The sequence below is a fragment of the Lutjanus erythropterus genome, chromosome 6 (genome assembly GCF_056507025.1).
Source record: "Lutjanus erythropterus isolate fLutEry1 chromosome 6, fLutEry1.hap2, whole genome shotgun sequence".
Lineage (NCBI taxonomy): Eukaryota > Metazoa > Chordata > Actinopteri > Lutjaniformes > Lutjanidae > Lutjanus > Lutjanus erythropterus.
In genome coordinates this window covers 3,722,759-3,739,993 of record NC_139322.1, presented here as the reverse complement: position 1 = coordinate 3,739,993, position 17,235 = coordinate 3,722,759, and the positions used below count along the sequence as shown (strand labels likewise).

The following is a 17,235-nucleotide window of genomic DNA, read 5'->3' as shown; positions in this document are numbered from 1 at the left end:
CGGCAAATATGATTTCGATGTGTTACATAATATTATAAATAGCAGTTTTCATTATGTGAGTTATTATAAAACGATGAGGCCCCCCTGGCACTGCCTGGAGTCTCCCAAGGGGCTCAGGATCCGCACTTTGAAAATCACTGGTCTATAAGAAGTTTTTAGAAGTAGCAATTAAGACAAAGACTATGCTTCAGTGTGTCCCTGTGTATCTGCCATTGCTCTGTCAAGTCCTGTTGTGCTTAATCAAGTGTGCATGCACGAGGATTTAGCAAATTTAGGGTTCCCTTCTAGATGCAACCTTTCCCGACCTTTTGGGTGCAGACAGAAGCAATCGATTTCAGACTGATCCGATCAGATTAAGCCCCGTCTGCAGATCACAGGTTAACACTATTACAGCTTAAATTAAACAGTGGAGAATAAAGTAAATGTAAAATAAACACCCATCTTTTTAGACATGACAGATTTGAACTGTTGCAGCTTTTAACTAGAGTTGTACTCATCCATTTCTTTTTGGTTTTGATATGATTCCAATATCTAAATTTGGATATCTGCCAATACAGATGCTATACCGATAACAGCACTCTTTTTCCTTGATGTTTATAATAATAATAATAATAATAATGATGATAATAATAATAATAATAATAATAATAATAATAATAATAATAATAATAATAAGATTACATGAGGCTGAAACTGAACTTCAGCCTGGAAAGCTTGTGTAGTTTGTGTAATGTCACTTATATAATGGTGTCCTTCAACCATTGGGGGGGGCGTGACATTCTCATGTGCAGCTGATAGGTTGAGAGATGACCCTTATTTGCATGATCTCCCATGATGCATTGCTGAGAGTTTAAGTTTGCTGTTTTATGTTCCAAAATGCAGTATTACTTTTTGTTACTATTTGTTTAGAAGATGGTGGTGTATGGTAGTTTATGTAGGGAACTGTCATTTCTGTGCTGGTTTATTGTTATGAGTGAGGTAGCTGGTGCATGTCTTCACTCCAGCTGTATAGTGACACAGAAATTTGGAAAACTTTTCCCTAATATTGATATTCTACGATATTAATATACTGATTTTGGATCAGATCAGTCCCATGTTTACTTTTAACATTATGCCAGAGCAAGAACATGCTGTATTTTTTAACTTGAAACAGAGCAGGAATGCATTATTAATTTTAACTTGTCACACGCACATATATCTCTCTGGATCTGTCCATGGAGCTGCAGTGTTTAATGTGTTTGTGCAGATGTTTTACGTTCGGAATAGGACAGACTGCTTGCAGGAGGCTGGTGCAGGGACTGGCAACAGTTACCAAAGGAACAGCAGAGTTTCTGGCCGATGGAGAGAGGCTGCAACCCAAGGTACTCGTTTCCAACTTTGTGTTTCACTCCTAACAACAGCCAGCTATTCTGAGGGCCACTGGAGAGCCATTATGCAGTGGATTCTAAGCACCGAGTGTGTACCACTGATACCAATTAGGAAATCACATCTAAGAGATGCCATTTGCTTTATATACTGGTCATGGAGACGCTGTGTTTTATATCTGAAAGTCTATTTTGACTGGCTTATTTTTACCCCACAGATGATAAAGTCCCTGAAGAAAACCCTGTCTCCAGTTCTCAGTGACATTTCCATCGAATGGCTCTTTCCCGAGACCAAAGAAGTGCTGTTGTCCCCTGTGGGCAACACCTTCCTGTTTCCAGGGGACAGTCTGATCGGCTACAGTGTGGTTTGTGACACCACTCGCTACCACGAAAACCCCAAATCCGTAAGTGCAAGACACCTGCTGAGAGGAGACAAATGTCTGCATGCAGGATGATTTTCTATCCTCTGTCTACAACCCTGATTACAGAAAAGTTGGAATGTTGTGTAAAATGTAAATAAAAACAGAATGCAGTGATTTGCAAAAACGTCAATATACATTAATTTTTAATTTGATGTCTGCAACAAGTTCCAAAAAAGTTGTGACGGGAGCCTGTTTACCACTGTGATACATCACCTGTCAAATGTTCCAAACAGGTGTTTTTTTTTTTTCTTTGTATTCCACAACTTTTCCAGTCTTCTGTTGCACCTGTTCAAACTTTTGTGGAACGTGTTGCAGGCATCAAATTCAGTATGTATATTTACAAAAAAAACCTGATAATGTTAATCAGTTTGAACATGTCTGTACATGTCCTTGTACAGTATTCAATTTAAAAATTGAAAATGATGTTGCATTCATTATCATCATTCAGAAAAGGAACCTCAAATTACACCATGTTTGTTTTTGTGATGTTCACTTAGATAGACCATCTGTTTCATTTAAATTACTTATTTTTTTTACCTCTTAAAGAGTTCCTAGGGAGATGAAAAGGGCCGTGACTAACTACGAAGAAGCTTTTTAATCAAATCTTGTGAGTGGGTCTCTGTTGGAGCGCTTTTCTTGGATGTGTAAGCTCTTTAAAATCTCAACAGGATAAGAGGAGGCGATACAGCATGATGCGCTCCATTGAGTCAGCCAGCTCTGTGTTTTACCACTCTCAAGAAGAGGACCCGGTGAGGACAGGTGTGGACAGCCTTGGGTCCTACAGGGAGGCTCTGTCTGGTCCCCCGTATGACTCCTACCAGGACTCCTTGACAGACAGCAGTACCCCTGCCACCACAGAGCAAGACACTGGTAAGAACATAAGTAAAAACAAAATAAGTAAAACAGCCGTTTAAATCCTGACTTACATCAGAGCTGTCTAAAAAATGAGTTTGTAGTTCTGCTACTTAAGCTACTCTAATCACTGAATCATCTTTTAAATGATACTGGGCAGTGCTGACGTTCCAACTGATTTGTAAAGGTGCACACAGGCTGCTTTACTGATTGTTCTGACTGTTCATTATTACAAAACCTGAGTCGTTCGAAAAATGTCCCATGGCACCAAAAGCCCTTTTGTCTGACGGCCAGTTCCCAGAAGCAAATTCCCGTTGCTCTGAATTTCCGTGTGAACCATACCTTAACATAGGTATTTTAAACCAAATCATACCTACCAACCACCTAAACTAAGTATTTTTGGTGCCTAAACCTGACCAAAGTGCGACTGAATCACAATGTTAACCACATGTTTATTATTGTTACCATGACAACAAAGGTCATGTGATGTTTACATGTCAAAACCCACAAAAATATTGAGGGCAAAACACTCTAGGGAAGACCAGTGTGTTTGTGTTTTTTTTTTTTTTTTTTTGGAACAACAGGCCTTCAGAAAAATGGGCTGTCAGACAATAGGACATTTCTCAGACAACTGGAGTGTTCAAATAATGGGCTGTTGAAACAATGGGCAGTCCCCCTCCTCTGCAGTGATTGTCATTGCACATGCAAACTACCTATTTGTTTTCTTTATTTCAATTAAGATGATGCTTTGTGCATGACAGAGGATATTCCCCAATCAAGAAAGAACCTTCATCCCTGAGGTTTTATCTAGTAACATATTTTTTATAACCGTAATTTTTCTAATATTTTGTTTTATGCTCACATACCCACAGACTTAATCACATTCTCAACAGCCTCAGCTGTAGCCTACTTTGTCTTTAGTACTAATCAGCAAAAATTTACACACTAACATTCTACACATGATGATACACATCTGGATGTTAGCATTGTCAGTGTGAGCGTGTTAGCATTCTTTGGTTAGCATCTACTGGTGCCATGCCATTATTCTGATGGCCCAATATTGTGAAACCCAGTTGGTACAAAAAATGTCCCATTTGACCGAAAGCCCATTTGTCTGACAGCCTGTTATACCCAAAACAAATGCCCATTGCTCTGAACTTCCATACATAACTTAACTGATGCAACTAACGTACTTATTTTAAAACACACCACAAACTTTTCCAGTTGGTTGGTACCATGATGACCAAGGTCATGTAACTATGAAGATGACTGTCACGTGAGTATTGTAACCATAAAAATAAAGGTCACATGATGAACTTCAGCTGATGTTTCAATGTCTAAATACACAAAGATATGAAGGGCAAAAACTAAGACAACAGTGTGTGTTGTTGGAACATTGGGCCCGCAAAGCACTGGGCTGTTGTTTTCGGGATTCGGGCTGTCGGACAAATAGGCTTCTGTGTTATGTTAGGATTCTTCAGTTAGCATTTATCAGTGCCATGCCATTGTTGCAATGGTCCACTGGTCCGAAAAACATCCCACTGAACTGAAAGCCCATTTGCCTGACAACCCATTATCCTAGACACATATTTCCATGGGCTTTCGGTCCAGTGGGACATTTTTTGGGCTATTGGGATTTATTCTAGAATAATGGGCTGTTGGAATGATGGGCAAGCCCCCTCACTTCATCTGTGATAGTGGTTATCATTGCGCGTTCAAACTAACTAGTTATTTTATTTATATTATTACTAATTTATACCAAATAAAATTATGCTTCTGGAAATGTGACATAATTGTTATTCCCCATTCAGGAAAAATGACCTTAATAAAGAAAAGCTGTGGTGAACTGCACATCTTTGGAATTATTTTTGCTGCCAAAATAATTTCTGTTTTTGAACAAAACACCAGGGTTGGATTGTAAGACTTCTCCAAGAAGGCGTGCATACAGCACCAACCAGATTAATGACTACAACCCGGCGAAGAAGGTCTACACGCCCAGTGATCCCAGCTCTGTGGTGGTAAAGAATCCACTGAGGAGAGCCAAAGTCCAGGAGCTGATCGGCCAGATGAGCCCAGAGCACGAGGCGCAGTGGAGGAACGACTACCAGGTGTGGTCCCACGCTGTGAAGACTTACATGCACATGATTGCTTTTGAGACGACCTGCAGTGGTTTAGTTTGAAAAGTGGGTCAGCAGTTATTTCTGATTCAGGTTATAATGTAGTTGTAGGTCACAAATCTCAAAGCCATGCTTCCATTGTGACCTTTCTTTAATAACAAGGATACACATGTTGTACGTTTAAGTAAACAGGGTTAGGAGGTTACTTTAAAAATGTTTTCCAATACGATTACTAATTACCTGTTAAAAATGTAGTGAGTATCTTAACCCAAGTATTATAGAATTAAAGTAACATAATCTGATTACTTTCTGGATGACCTCACTACCAAATATGGTTAAACTGATTATTCCAGTTATTCTTCATTTGTTGAATGCAGATTAATAGCAGTAGGTAATTAAGTGCATTTAAATGTACTTTGTAAAGTATGTTATTCACACCTCATGCCCAACGTCAATTTAGCTGTCATAAACTTATTCGGGGGCCTCTGTTTTTATCCATACACCATCCTGGTCACCAGCATCACCTCCCTTAATCTCAAAATATGTCTCAGTGGTAGAGTCAGGTTAGCGAGCTAACTGGATTTCTGTGTAGCATTAGCAGCAAGTCCGTGTAGCTAACATTAGTGGCTCGTTTTTGTAGCTAATGTTAGCAGTTGGTCTGTGTAGCAAACAGTAGCAGTTGGTTTATGTAGCTAACAGTAGCAGTTGGTTTATGTAGCTAACAGTAGCAGTTGGTTTGTGTAGCTAATGTTAGCAGTTGGTCTGTATAGCCAACAGTAGCAGTTGGTCTGTGTAGCTAATGTTAGCAGTTGGTCTGTGTAGCAAACAGTAGCAGTTGGTTTATGTAGCTAACAGTAGCAGTTGGTTTATGTAGCTAACAGTAGCAGTTGGTTTGTGTAGCTAATGTTAGCAGTTGGTCTGTATAGCCAACAGTAGCAGTTGGTCTGTGTAGCTAATGTTAGCAGTTGGTCTGTGTAGCTAACTTTACAGTAGGGGTCTGCAGCCTGTGTCTCCGGAGCTGCATGGGGGTCTTTTGCCCCTCTGGCTTTAACAAAAAATTACATGGTATAAGGGCGTGTTTTAATATTCTTTTAATTAATCATTGTTGTTATTCTTACATTCTCCAGTTGTAAAAATGAGCAGCCTACACAGAATAAATGTATATGTTTCTTCTAAAATGTGTGTCATAGACTACATTTACAGCTCAGCGCTGCCTTCTCTTCTAAATTTTGCCGGTGGCTAGTCTTGAGTATCCCTTGGCTAGCTATAGATGCAAAATCCTCCTATAAAGACAATTTAATACTTGTGACTCTAGATGGATTATTTATTCATTTATTTTAAATTTGGTCAAAATGTCTCTCTTGAAAGTAAATATTGCTGACCCTGCATTAGTGGATGGTCTGTGTAGCTAACATTGATGATTGCTCTGTGTAGCTAATGTTAATGGTTGGTCTGTGTGGTTAACGTTAGTTGGTTGGTCTGTCTAGCCAATGTAGCTAATTGGTTGTTCTGCGTAGCTGTTGTTAGCCGTTGGTCTGTGTAGCTAACATTGGTAGCTGCTCTGTGTAGCTAATGTTAGTGGTTGGTCTATTTAGCTAACTTTAGTTGGTGCTCTGTGTAGCTAACTTTGGCAGTTGGTCTGTGTAGCTAATGTGAGTGGATGTTCTGCGTAGCTGTTGTAAGCGGTTGGTCTGTGTAGCTAACATTAGCTGCTAGTCCTGCGCGTGAATGTTTCTTTAAATTAGATGTTGAGTTCTTGGATGATGACTGTATTTTCACAGCTGAAAGCAGAACTGTCACTGTTCTGTGATGTTGTTCTTACTTTCCGCTTTAAAGATAAAATAATGTTGAAACTGAAAAAAAATGAACAGAGTATAAGATTAGCTGGTTTCACAGAAACCAATGAAGTGTTGTAGTGTGCGTGCACTGCACGTGGTAATATATCATTCTTTATGTTAAAATGTATTTTGAAATCATAATCCTTCTACTTATCCCCATTTTTATTGAGTATATCTGTAATCTGATTACATCTTTTTTCTGTAACTGCAATGAAATACTGTTACCTTTTTTCTGTATCCTGATTACGTAACCCTGCTACATGTAATCTGTTACTCCCCAAGCCTGATGTGCAGCCTGTTAAAAAGCAGAAGAGTCTTTTATTGTCACTATGTTCATACTGTCATTATATGGAAAGAATGGTATTTGTATTCAGACTGAGGTGATGAATTAAGCAGCCATCTGACCCTCGTCTGGACTGGAGTATAATCAAGAGCAGACTAATGTGCTCTCCTCAGTAATGAGGGGCAAAATGTATGACTGCTAATTAGTTTGGAATATTCCTCAGAGAGCGTCTGAGTGTAACTAAACACAATTCACCGGACTGTGAAGAAATTATTTCAGCTCTTCACTGCACTCATGCCATGATTGATCTGTGATGATGTAATTATACTTAAAAACAGTAACTTTCCATTTATTTGTATGTGTACTGTCAGATGAATCAAAGAAACAGAAATTAAGATATTAATTTATCCTGTGCAAGAGAGGGGAGAGAAGATGAAACTCGAGACAGCAGAAACAATCATCAAACAATTCATCTTAGCAATCAGAGCTGAAATAATAATTAACCATAAATAATCTGTTAATTTCTGTTATTATTAACAGATTTCTGCATGTGAATGTAGAACACTTTGGCAAGGTTCAAGATTTTGGTCTGTTTGTAGTCCATTTGTAGTATTGACCAATCATGTTTGAGCAGGCTTTGGTTGAATGTTGGTAAACAGCAGCGGCAAAATAAACTAATCACAAATACTCAAGTTACTGTAATTAAGTCATGTCATTAGGTACTTGTAATTTTATTTATTTATTTATTTACCACGGATAGTGTGCATTCATCAAGTTTGCGATTTACACTAAGCTAAGAAGCTAATTTTCACTCGCACCAGATTATAACAAATTGGTGCTTAATGTCATGATAATGCATTAAACATCAACAGTTAAAAAGTAACTACACTTTGTACTTTGACTTAATTACTCTTCTAAACTCCAGTGGTTTTACTTCTAGTTGAGTAGTAACAATACTACAAAAACAATACTTCTTCTACACTGACTATCATCTGATGAGCTTACATTCATGTGCATATATCTTTTTATGGTGATTAGCCTCCAACACCATTCTCACCTCGGTTCAAAGCACCAAAGTAACACAATAACACAAACAAACTAACAGATCAGGGCAGCAGCAGACCAGCAACTCCTGGACCTTTTTTAAAGTGGCTAAATAACTTCTGTTGCTGACCCTGTGCACAGCAGTACATGGCTGCAGGCGTGCCAACTGCTCTTTACTGTATACACTGATGTGGAGGAGCACCTCATACAACCCCACTGCAAATAATTAGAACTATCCGTTTATGTGAGAAGGTCATCTCATTAATTCATAATTAAAATAATTGGTAGGTGCTGCTCTGTTTGCAATAAAGATGATTTGTATGAGTTTCATCAAACAACAAAGGTCTTGAGAGTCAAAGTGTTTGCACCTTAAGAAATATTATTTTTTAAGTTCAATTTCTAATGATGCTGAATACATGAATACAAAGTCAAGAGTTTGTGTGTCACTCTCCACATGAAAGCCCCATGAAATATGCTTGAGCGAACACACTGAAATGCCCAGAAACACAATTAGTAGATGAGGTTACACACCTCATTAAAGCATGATTGCACCGGGGTATTTTATTTATTTATTTATTTATTTATTTTGTTTGCAGCCACAGCTGGCGAGCCTGTGTGCCACATCTTCCAGAGGGCGTCCTGCCAGCTGTCACCGGCCGCTCCCTCAGCAGGAGCCGACTCTGCAGCAGGAAGGCGACTCGGAGCTTCATTTCCATCCTCAGCCTCAGGACAACACTCAGCTCAGCGGCGTCGGCGTGCAGCCTGCGGCTCGCAGCACCGCCGGGGAGAACGGATCCAGATCGTCCACCGACAGCCCATCTGTCGGCAGCCTTGGAGATCCAGGTGAGACCACAAACACATTCTGAGGAATGCAGCATTAATCGATTTACTGAATATACGTGCATGATTTATCTTGGATTGAATCTGTGTTTTTCTTGATAAGTATGACTGTAAGTATGTGTAGGTTGTTTTATGATAAAACAAAACCAATCGGTACATCTTAAAACAAACACTTTAAAGTTGTCATAAGTGGTCCTGATCTCTTACATAAATTATACAGACATTATTGTTCCTTTAAAGGAATAGTTTGACATTTTAGGAAACACGCTTCAGGGCTCCACATTAATGCTTGTCTGCTTTCCCAGGGCAGGTAAACCCTGTGTTTTGGCAGCTGTAAAAAATAAATGTGATGTGTTGATCTGTTTTTTAGTTACTGGCTGTGTGGCAGCTCTGACCCCAAACACACTCTGCGGTGTCATAATGAAGGACTGTCTTCTCTCCCAATATTCCTCCAGCCACCTAAAACTGGACATTTTTTTCTGTTATATAACGTCACATTTATTGCTGCAGCTGCTTCAGAAGTTTATGAAATGTCCTGAAGTCACAATTACACGACTCTGCGGAGTTGTCCGCTCCAATGATCTAAGCTACAATTGCCTTTTTTTTTTTTTTTTTGGCTGGACAGCGGGGTTCAGCCCTGTGGGTTGCTGGGTGTTATAATCACCAAATCTGACACAGAGAACATTTTAACAAACAAAAATATCTTGTAGTCTGACCTCCATGTTAATGTAGCATGAGTCAGTGAGCCAACATGGACGACTCCTGGGGTGGAAGTAACTAATTAAAAATACTAAATTACTGTAATTAAGCAGTTTTTATTTGTAGATTTTCAATGTCTGTACTTTTACTTGTACTTAAGTGTGATTTACATGTAATCTACTAAAACAGTTAAAACTGACATTTAATCAATAGCCTAGAAATTGTGCAGAAGAGTCATTTAGACTGAAGATTTTGATTAAATGTCAACAATTAAAAACTAATACTCGGAGTAGTTTTTGACTAGAATACTTTGTACTTTTACTGAAGTATTTTTCTAACACCAGTACTTGTACTTGAGTACAGATTTTTAGTACTCTTTCCACAGTTCTCTACCTACACAATATAGTGCAACTAATACATCTGATTTATGAGCTGCATGTCTGTTCACTTCCTGTCAGTTTTATAGTGACATCATCTTCACCTAAAAACTGTCATGTATATGTGAAACAAAACAAGATGGTGGACTCAAAAATGCAGACAGAGAACAGCAAACGAATCCAAAGAAGGCAAATGTGGAACACAAAGCCCAAAAAATATAAATCTGAAGTTCGACAAATGAAACAGAAGACTGAAACACAAACACAGAAACAGAGCAAGACATGGACTAAATAGACAAGGAACTAATCAGACACAGGTGAAACCAATGGTAATCAAAAAGGGCGGGAAAAGGGCAGGAAGTAAAGTCACAGAAAGAAAGAAAGAACTACAAAATAAAACAGGATATGACCAATACAACAACAACAACAACAACAACAACTTGATTTTTCAACCTTAAAGTATAACTGGCAGGTTGGAGCCCCCAGTGAATAAATGTTTAGTGAAATTATGTAGAAATTTCATTTTAGAAAAAAGGCATATACACACCACAGTGACTTCTGGAGGTGTTTTTGTGAGAGGGAGAGGGAGGGGGGAGAGAGAGGGAGGGGGGAGAGAGAAAGAGAGGAAGGGGGGAGAGAGGAAGAGAGGGATGGAGACTGAACGAGAGAGGGAGAGGGAGGGGGGAGAGAGGAAGAGAGGGACGGAGACTGAGAGAGGGAGGGGGAGAGAGAGGGAGGGGGACGGAGACTGAACGAGAGAGGGAGAGGGAGGGGGGAGAGAAAGGGAGGGGGGAGAGAGAAAGAGAGGGAGGGAGACTGAGAGAGGGAGGGAGAGGGAGGGGGAGAGAGAGAGAGGAAGGGGAGAGAGGAAGAGAGGGACGGAGACTGAGAGAGGGAGGGGGAGAGAGGGGGGGAGAGAAAGGGAGGGGGGAGAGAGAAAGAGAGGGAGGGAGACTGAGAGAGGGAGGGAGAGGGAGGGGGAGAGAGAGAGAGGAAGGGGGAGAAAGGAAGAGAGGGACGAAGACTGAACGAGGGAGGGAGAGGAAGGGGGGAGAGAGGAAGAGAGGGACGGAGACTGAGAGAGGGAGGGGGAGAGAGAGGGAGGGGGACGGAGACTGAACGAGGGAGGGAGAGGGGGGGGGGGAGAGAGAGGGAGGGAGAGGGACGGAGACTGAAACAGGCAGGGACAGGGAGGGGGGGACGACAGTTCCCTTTTTAGGTTCTTGTATGGTAGCTTTAGTTGTGGACGCAGCAGTGACGTCTCGCCTCTTCACCTGCACAAAATGCACTCAGGAGGAAAAACCCACGCTGTCAGGAAAACCGTGGACTCATTGTCCTGACAGGCAGGAGTTTCTGCAGCCACAGCAAACACAATGATTCGGCATGGTCACTGGAAGTGAAATTTACTGTAAAACTAGTAAAAAAAACCACCAACTCACTGAAAGACGACCGCTCAGACTCAATACCACCTACTTCTGCACAGCAAGTTCCTCTTCATACGTAACATAACAGCATTTTTAAGAGCCTTGCTCAAACAGACCATTTTTCCTTCTGTCCAAAAAATCTTAAATCGTCATTTTACACAAGATCACGTATGAATTTCTTTGAGAAATTTAACCTGCAAGTTACAGTTTAAGTTAATTACTTTATATTTCACAGGTAGCTTGGTACATATTGTAATAATTATTATTGTTGAGTTGGCTCAGACTCAGAGAGCAGCAGTGGGAGCAGAAACGTTTCGCTGCATCCACTTTGCAACTGATGTGCCGTGGATTTTTTATGATTGTTTTGTTGAATTAACTGTGTAATTTTTCGAATAAATGTCCAAGCACATTGGACTTGGATTCAGAATAATCTCTCACACTTTTTAGATGCTGACTAATATGTAAATGAGAGCCTAAATTATGTGGTTAGAAGGCTGTTGTGGATTTGAGTTTCCAGAGGCTTTAATGTTGCACAGTGTGTCTTTGGCCTACATTCAATCAATTAAATGTCATTGAACAAAGACGCTGAAACAATAATGATGATGATGTGGCTCATGTTTATGAACATCTCAATAAAATCACAGAAAATCTGCTTTATAGGTGATTAAAGGACAACTGCAGCAACAAAACTGATGTGAAAAGTATCTAAAAAATGGAAAAGCTAAATGGCATCCATCTGAAATCTAAGATGAGAAAGGCCGACACTTCAGTCTTGGCAGATGATTGAGTCTCTCTGTGACTCAGGGAGGACAAACTCTCAAGAGGACGGGAGATGTTTGTTTCTAAATTTGGGAACAAAACAGAAAATTACTGAGGAGATGAATAAGGAACAAATGAGGGAACACTTTAGAACAACAAGTACTGGAGGTCAGTTCAAGCAGGCCGAACACAGAGGGGTTTTAAATATAGGTGATGAATTCAGTCCTACGCAAGAAGAAAAAAAAAGAGCGAGCCCTGGTAGAACCTTTTTTAAAGGTTTCACTTGGAGAATTCTACCTAGAACCCAACATAAAGGTTTATACCCATGAGAGATAAATAGGTAAATAGATAGATGAAACCCTTTGAGTATAAAAAGGTTTATGTAGACTTGTAGACAACTTGGGGGGGGGGGGTTAGGGTTAGGGTTGGAATATGAAAAGGTTTTCGGTAGAACAACTTGAGTGTTACTACTGGGAACCTTATTAGATTCCAAGGGCTTTATCTAGAACCCACACATGAAGTTCTAGCAAGAACCTTTTTATATTACAACAATTTCATTTAGAACACACTCAGGGTGCTACCTGGAACCTTTTAATATTCCAGGGGTTTTATCTATCTAGAACCCACCCTGGGGGTTCTACCGAGATCCCTTTTATATTTCAAGAGTATTATCTAGACCATACTGACAGGGTTTTACCAGGAACCTCATTACATTACAAGGGTTTCATCTAGAACCCACACATGAAGTTCTAGCAAGACCCATTTTATATTAAGTTTTTTTTTATCTATCTAGAATCCACCCAGGGGGTTCTACCAAGAATCTTTTTATATTCTAAGGGTTTTGTCTATAACTTGGGTTCTACAGAGAACCTTTCTACATTCTAAGGGTTTCATCTAGAGCTCACCCATGGGGTTCTGCTGAGAATCCTTGATGTTATGGTTAAAAGAACCCTCGATGGACATGTGATGAAAGAGAACTCTTTCCTCCAGACAGGGTTCTTAATGGAACCCTTAGTCTTACAAAAAACCTTTGGCGAACCATTTCTTCAAAAAAAAAAAAAAAGAAAAAAAAAAGGCTTTTCAGAAACAAATGGTTCTGGGTGGGACCTCAGCCTTTCAGAAGGAACCCTTTTGGAACCCTTATTTCTCTGAGAGTCAGTGAGCGGTATCTTCAGATGGATGTGAATATGAAAACATGCCCTCAGGTCTCACGGTTCTCCTGTGACGTTTCAGATGGTTACGGACACCAGTTCTGTCAGGCAGAAACTCCTCAGGAGACCCACACGTCAGATTTGGGTTCAGCCAACCAGCACAGAGGTGACTGCAAGGCCGTCGTGTCCGGACTGCTGTGTGGGAAACCGGCAAAGTGGGAGGTCGTCTTTGATATCGAGCCCTTCCTGAACGGCCGAGAACGTGAGGAGAAGGTTCACGAGGAGCTGTGGAACGAGACCTTCCACCACCTGGCTGGACGCTCCATCATACACGACTTTGAGCACATGGCGGCTAAAGAGTGTGAGATCGAGCACGGTGAGTTCTACAGGGATCTAAAGGTTTTATAGGAAGATCTGTTGAGGATTTTAACATTTAATTTTAATTTTAACATAATATCCTTTTTCACAGCAGCCATACTGAATGAAATAGTAAACATGTTTTACCAATAAGGTTCTGTTCCATTCAGACTTGGGTGTACCCACAAAGATTAAATCAGTTCTAACCAGAGTTTAGTAAAACTTGATTTAAAATGAATAAATCCAGATTTAAAATTAGGTAGAGGTCTGTTGGCCAATTTAAAACTAATCTCAGTTTTTATTTCCTTCATCCAAGTTTAATGATGCAAATCAAAACTAAATTGAGTTTAATCAATATAGAGACACTTGCTTATGCTTATTATTATAAATGAAATTAATAAATGCTTTCAGCTACTCTGTATTTCACGTTGCTAGCAGACTAAAATGTTGTTTTTTTACTTTTATAGTTTGCTTGCAAGCTAAGCTAAAATCTTATAGGTTCGTGCTAAATTAAAGTTTTTATAAAGTTATATTGTTTGCTAGCTAGCTAAGATGTTAATAAAATGTTGGATTGTTTGCTAGCTGGCTAGAAAGTTTTTTTTTTAAGTTATATTGTTTGTTAGCTACCTAAAAAGTAAAAGAAGTTGTTTGCTAGTTAGCTAAAAAGTATGAAAGGTGGTATATTGGATATATTGTTTGCTGTTTCCCTGCCAGCTAAACGTTTTTAAAGTTCTCAAAGCATTATATTGTTCGCTAGCTAGCTAGCTAAAAAGTTAACAAAATGATAAATTGTTCGCTAGCTACCTAAAAAAAAAAGCAAATGTTATATTGTGAGCTAGTTGGTTAAAAACTATTAAAAAAGGATATGTAAAGTTTTACACTGTTTGCTAGCTTGCTAAAAAGTGACCTGAATGTAGCAGAACCTTAATTAGCATCACTGCTAACACCTGTGTTTATGTGACTGTTTTATGTTAAAATAGCTGTTGTGAAAAACGTCTCTTTCTAGCTGTTGTGTTTCGTAGCAGCTTATTTCACACAGTTGTTGACACTGTAGAGGTACACCTTTAAAGGAACAGTTTAGCATTTTAGAAAATTAGCATTTTTGCAGAGAGTTTGATCAGAATATTGATGCCACTCTCATTTTTGTTCATTTGAAGCTACAGCAGGAGTCACTTACAGCGTATCTTAGCTTAGCATGAAGTGTGGTGACAAAATATCCCGGATTAAACAAAGGGACAGGGTAGGTTTATTTTTCTAGCTTTGGACTGAACCAGGAAGACTAGCCGACGATATCAATCTTATCAACTAAATCTCAGCAAGAAAGCACATAAGCACATTTTCAAAAATGTCAAACTATTCCTTCATGCTGCATTTCATGTTTACGTAATGTATGACTCATGTATGTACGGTGGAATAATGTTATACAATATTATGTAAGGTTATGTAATACATATTATATGTTACGTAATGATTTTCTGCTTGTTGTCTTTCACAGGCTCTGGGAGGAAGTACCAGCTGTATGCCATTCACACCAGCAAAGCCTGTAATATCCTGAGCAAATACACAGCATTCATCCCCATCGACCTGGACACTAATGAGTATTTGCAGACATGTATTGAATACATAAACCCCAGTAAGTCATATGGATTCATTGTGAAGAAGTCCTCAAAGCACAGATTGTTCAGTCCTCAAACATAACAGCGAACAACTACTCTTTGTCTGTTGGTAGTTGAGTAGATATAAGTTAGAGAGTGTGGCCTATAAAGTTACCTCGTTCGTGCGTTCTTGTCACTAAATTTATTTTCTCATCAGAGGAATAATGTCACATTTTGGGAAATATGCTTATAGGCTTTTGTGCCAAAGTCAGATAAGAAAATATCACATCTGTTGGTTAAAATCAGTAGCTTAGCTTAGCATAAAAAGTTGAAAAGGAGGGAAACTGCTACCCGCCAACCAGCACCTCTAAAGCTCACAGATTAACATGTTAAAAGCTGAAGCAATTCATCAATTAATCGATCATCAGAAAACTAATCTGCAATCATTTCAATAATTGATAAATGTTTACAGCACAATTGCAAATATTCTCTAGTTTAAGTTTCTTAAACCTGAAGATTTTTGCTTTTGCTTGAAATACTTTTGAGTTTTGGACTGTCGGTGTGACCACAGTGGTTTGCAATTTCTCACTGTGATGGACCTAGATGGTACTCAGCTTATGTTGCTCAAAAAGCCAAAAAAAAAAAAACCTCAAATATTTTTAATACTCAAAAGCAGTGTCTCTTTCCAGAAATCATGACCCCGTTACAGGTGTGTTCTCTTCATGTTATAAACAGTGTAGAACCACAAGCAGGGCACCATGTAATTCAAGACAATTCAAACATTTCTGTGGCCGATATCTCAAAAACACAACTCGCAACTCACACTAAAACTATCTTGATGGATAAATAAGACTGTTTTCTTGGAGTTGGAGAGAAACCAGCAGAGACTCCAGAAAATCACTGCTCCTAAAGTAAATAAGGATATTTCCCAAAATATTGAACTATTCCTTTAACTTTCAATGTTGCAGACTGTAGGTTTGTCTCCTGACATTGTTGACTTGACTCTTACTTTTAGCTTTTGTCTTTCCAGCACTCAACTGTGTCCTTGTACTCGGACTAAAGACTGACTTTTCTTCTTCTAAAAGTCCTAAATTGTAGAAAATCTAACAAGATTTTCACAAACAGTTGTGCAACACAGGCACATGTCTACCTACAATTAAAACTGTGTTTCCAGATGAAGATGTGAAGAGGAGCTCACATTCCAGGTCTCGATCAGGGAGCAGGAAGAACAGAGGGTACTCTGTCGGACTCGGTCGCTCTCAGTCTGGAGGCATGTCTGAAGAAGCTGAGGAGCTGCTGACCAACAGTAGGCTGCATTTTATTTATTATTAGTGATAAACGAACACGCCGTTATCTGTATCTGTAGCTGTTCAACCAACTAAATCATCTAAATCCGTATCCATACTCAGGATGGGCAAAGCTTAAAGTTGGCTGGGTTAATTTGAAGTTGTTATTTAAAGACACATTGATATGTGTCGATCATAAGTTTCTATATTCATTATTTTTTTGAAAACTATTCAAAAAACAGCCTCAGAATTGAGCTTCAGATCAGTGTTTCAGGAAGAGAACTACAACTGCAATCAAAAAAGTTGGGACAATGTTTAAGCATAAATAAAAAACAGAATCCAATGATTTGCAAAACCCTTGTTGACATATATTCAGTTGATTACAGTACAAACACAGGATATTTAATGTGCAAACTGATCAACTGGTTTTTGTAAATATACACTAATTTTGAATTTGTTCCCTGCAACATGTTCCAAAATATGTTGGGACAGGAGCGACAAAAGGCTGCGAAAATTGTGGAAAACTGAAAAACACCTGTTTGGAACATTTGACAGGTAAACAGGTTAACTGGTATCATGATCAGGTATTAAAGGGGCGTCCTGGAAAGGCTCAGTCGTTCACAAGCACGGATGAGGTGAGGTTCAACACTTTATGAAAAACTGCTAACAGTCTAACAGTTTAAGAACGATGTTTCTAAACACAAAACTGCAGGAATTTAGAGATTTCACCATCTACAAACCATAATATCATTATGAACAGTATCATACTGTCTCGCATTGAAAATGTGTGGCACATTATGAAGCACAAAATACAGCCGGACTGTTGA

At 39.2% G+C, this 17,235-nt stretch overlaps 1 protein-coding gene across 1 annotated transcript in view; it reads left to right on the top strand.

Moving 5' to 3' along the window:
• The window catches only part of vwa5b1 (von Willebrand factor A domain containing 5B1), a 48,417-nt gene that overhangs the window by 21,913 nt on the left and 9,269 nt on the right, over nucleotides 1-17,235 (top strand). The window contains exons 11-18 of the mRNA XM_084720271.1: nucleotides 1,247-1,361; nucleotides 1,583-1,768; nucleotides 2,455-2,656; nucleotides 4,547-4,746; nucleotides 8,517-8,763; nucleotides 13,253-13,546; nucleotides 15,023-15,160; nucleotides 16,297-16,428. Coding sequence (XP_084576397.1) covers nucleotides 1,247-1,361; nucleotides 1,583-1,768; nucleotides 2,455-2,656; nucleotides 4,547-4,746; nucleotides 8,517-8,763; nucleotides 13,253-13,546; nucleotides 15,023-15,160; nucleotides 16,297-16,428 — 1,514 coding nt within the window. The remainder of the gene's footprint in view (nucleotides 1-1,246; nucleotides 1,362-1,582; nucleotides 1,769-2,454; nucleotides 2,657-4,546; nucleotides 4,747-8,516; nucleotides 8,764-13,252; nucleotides 13,547-15,022; nucleotides 15,161-16,296; nucleotides 16,429-17,235) is intronic.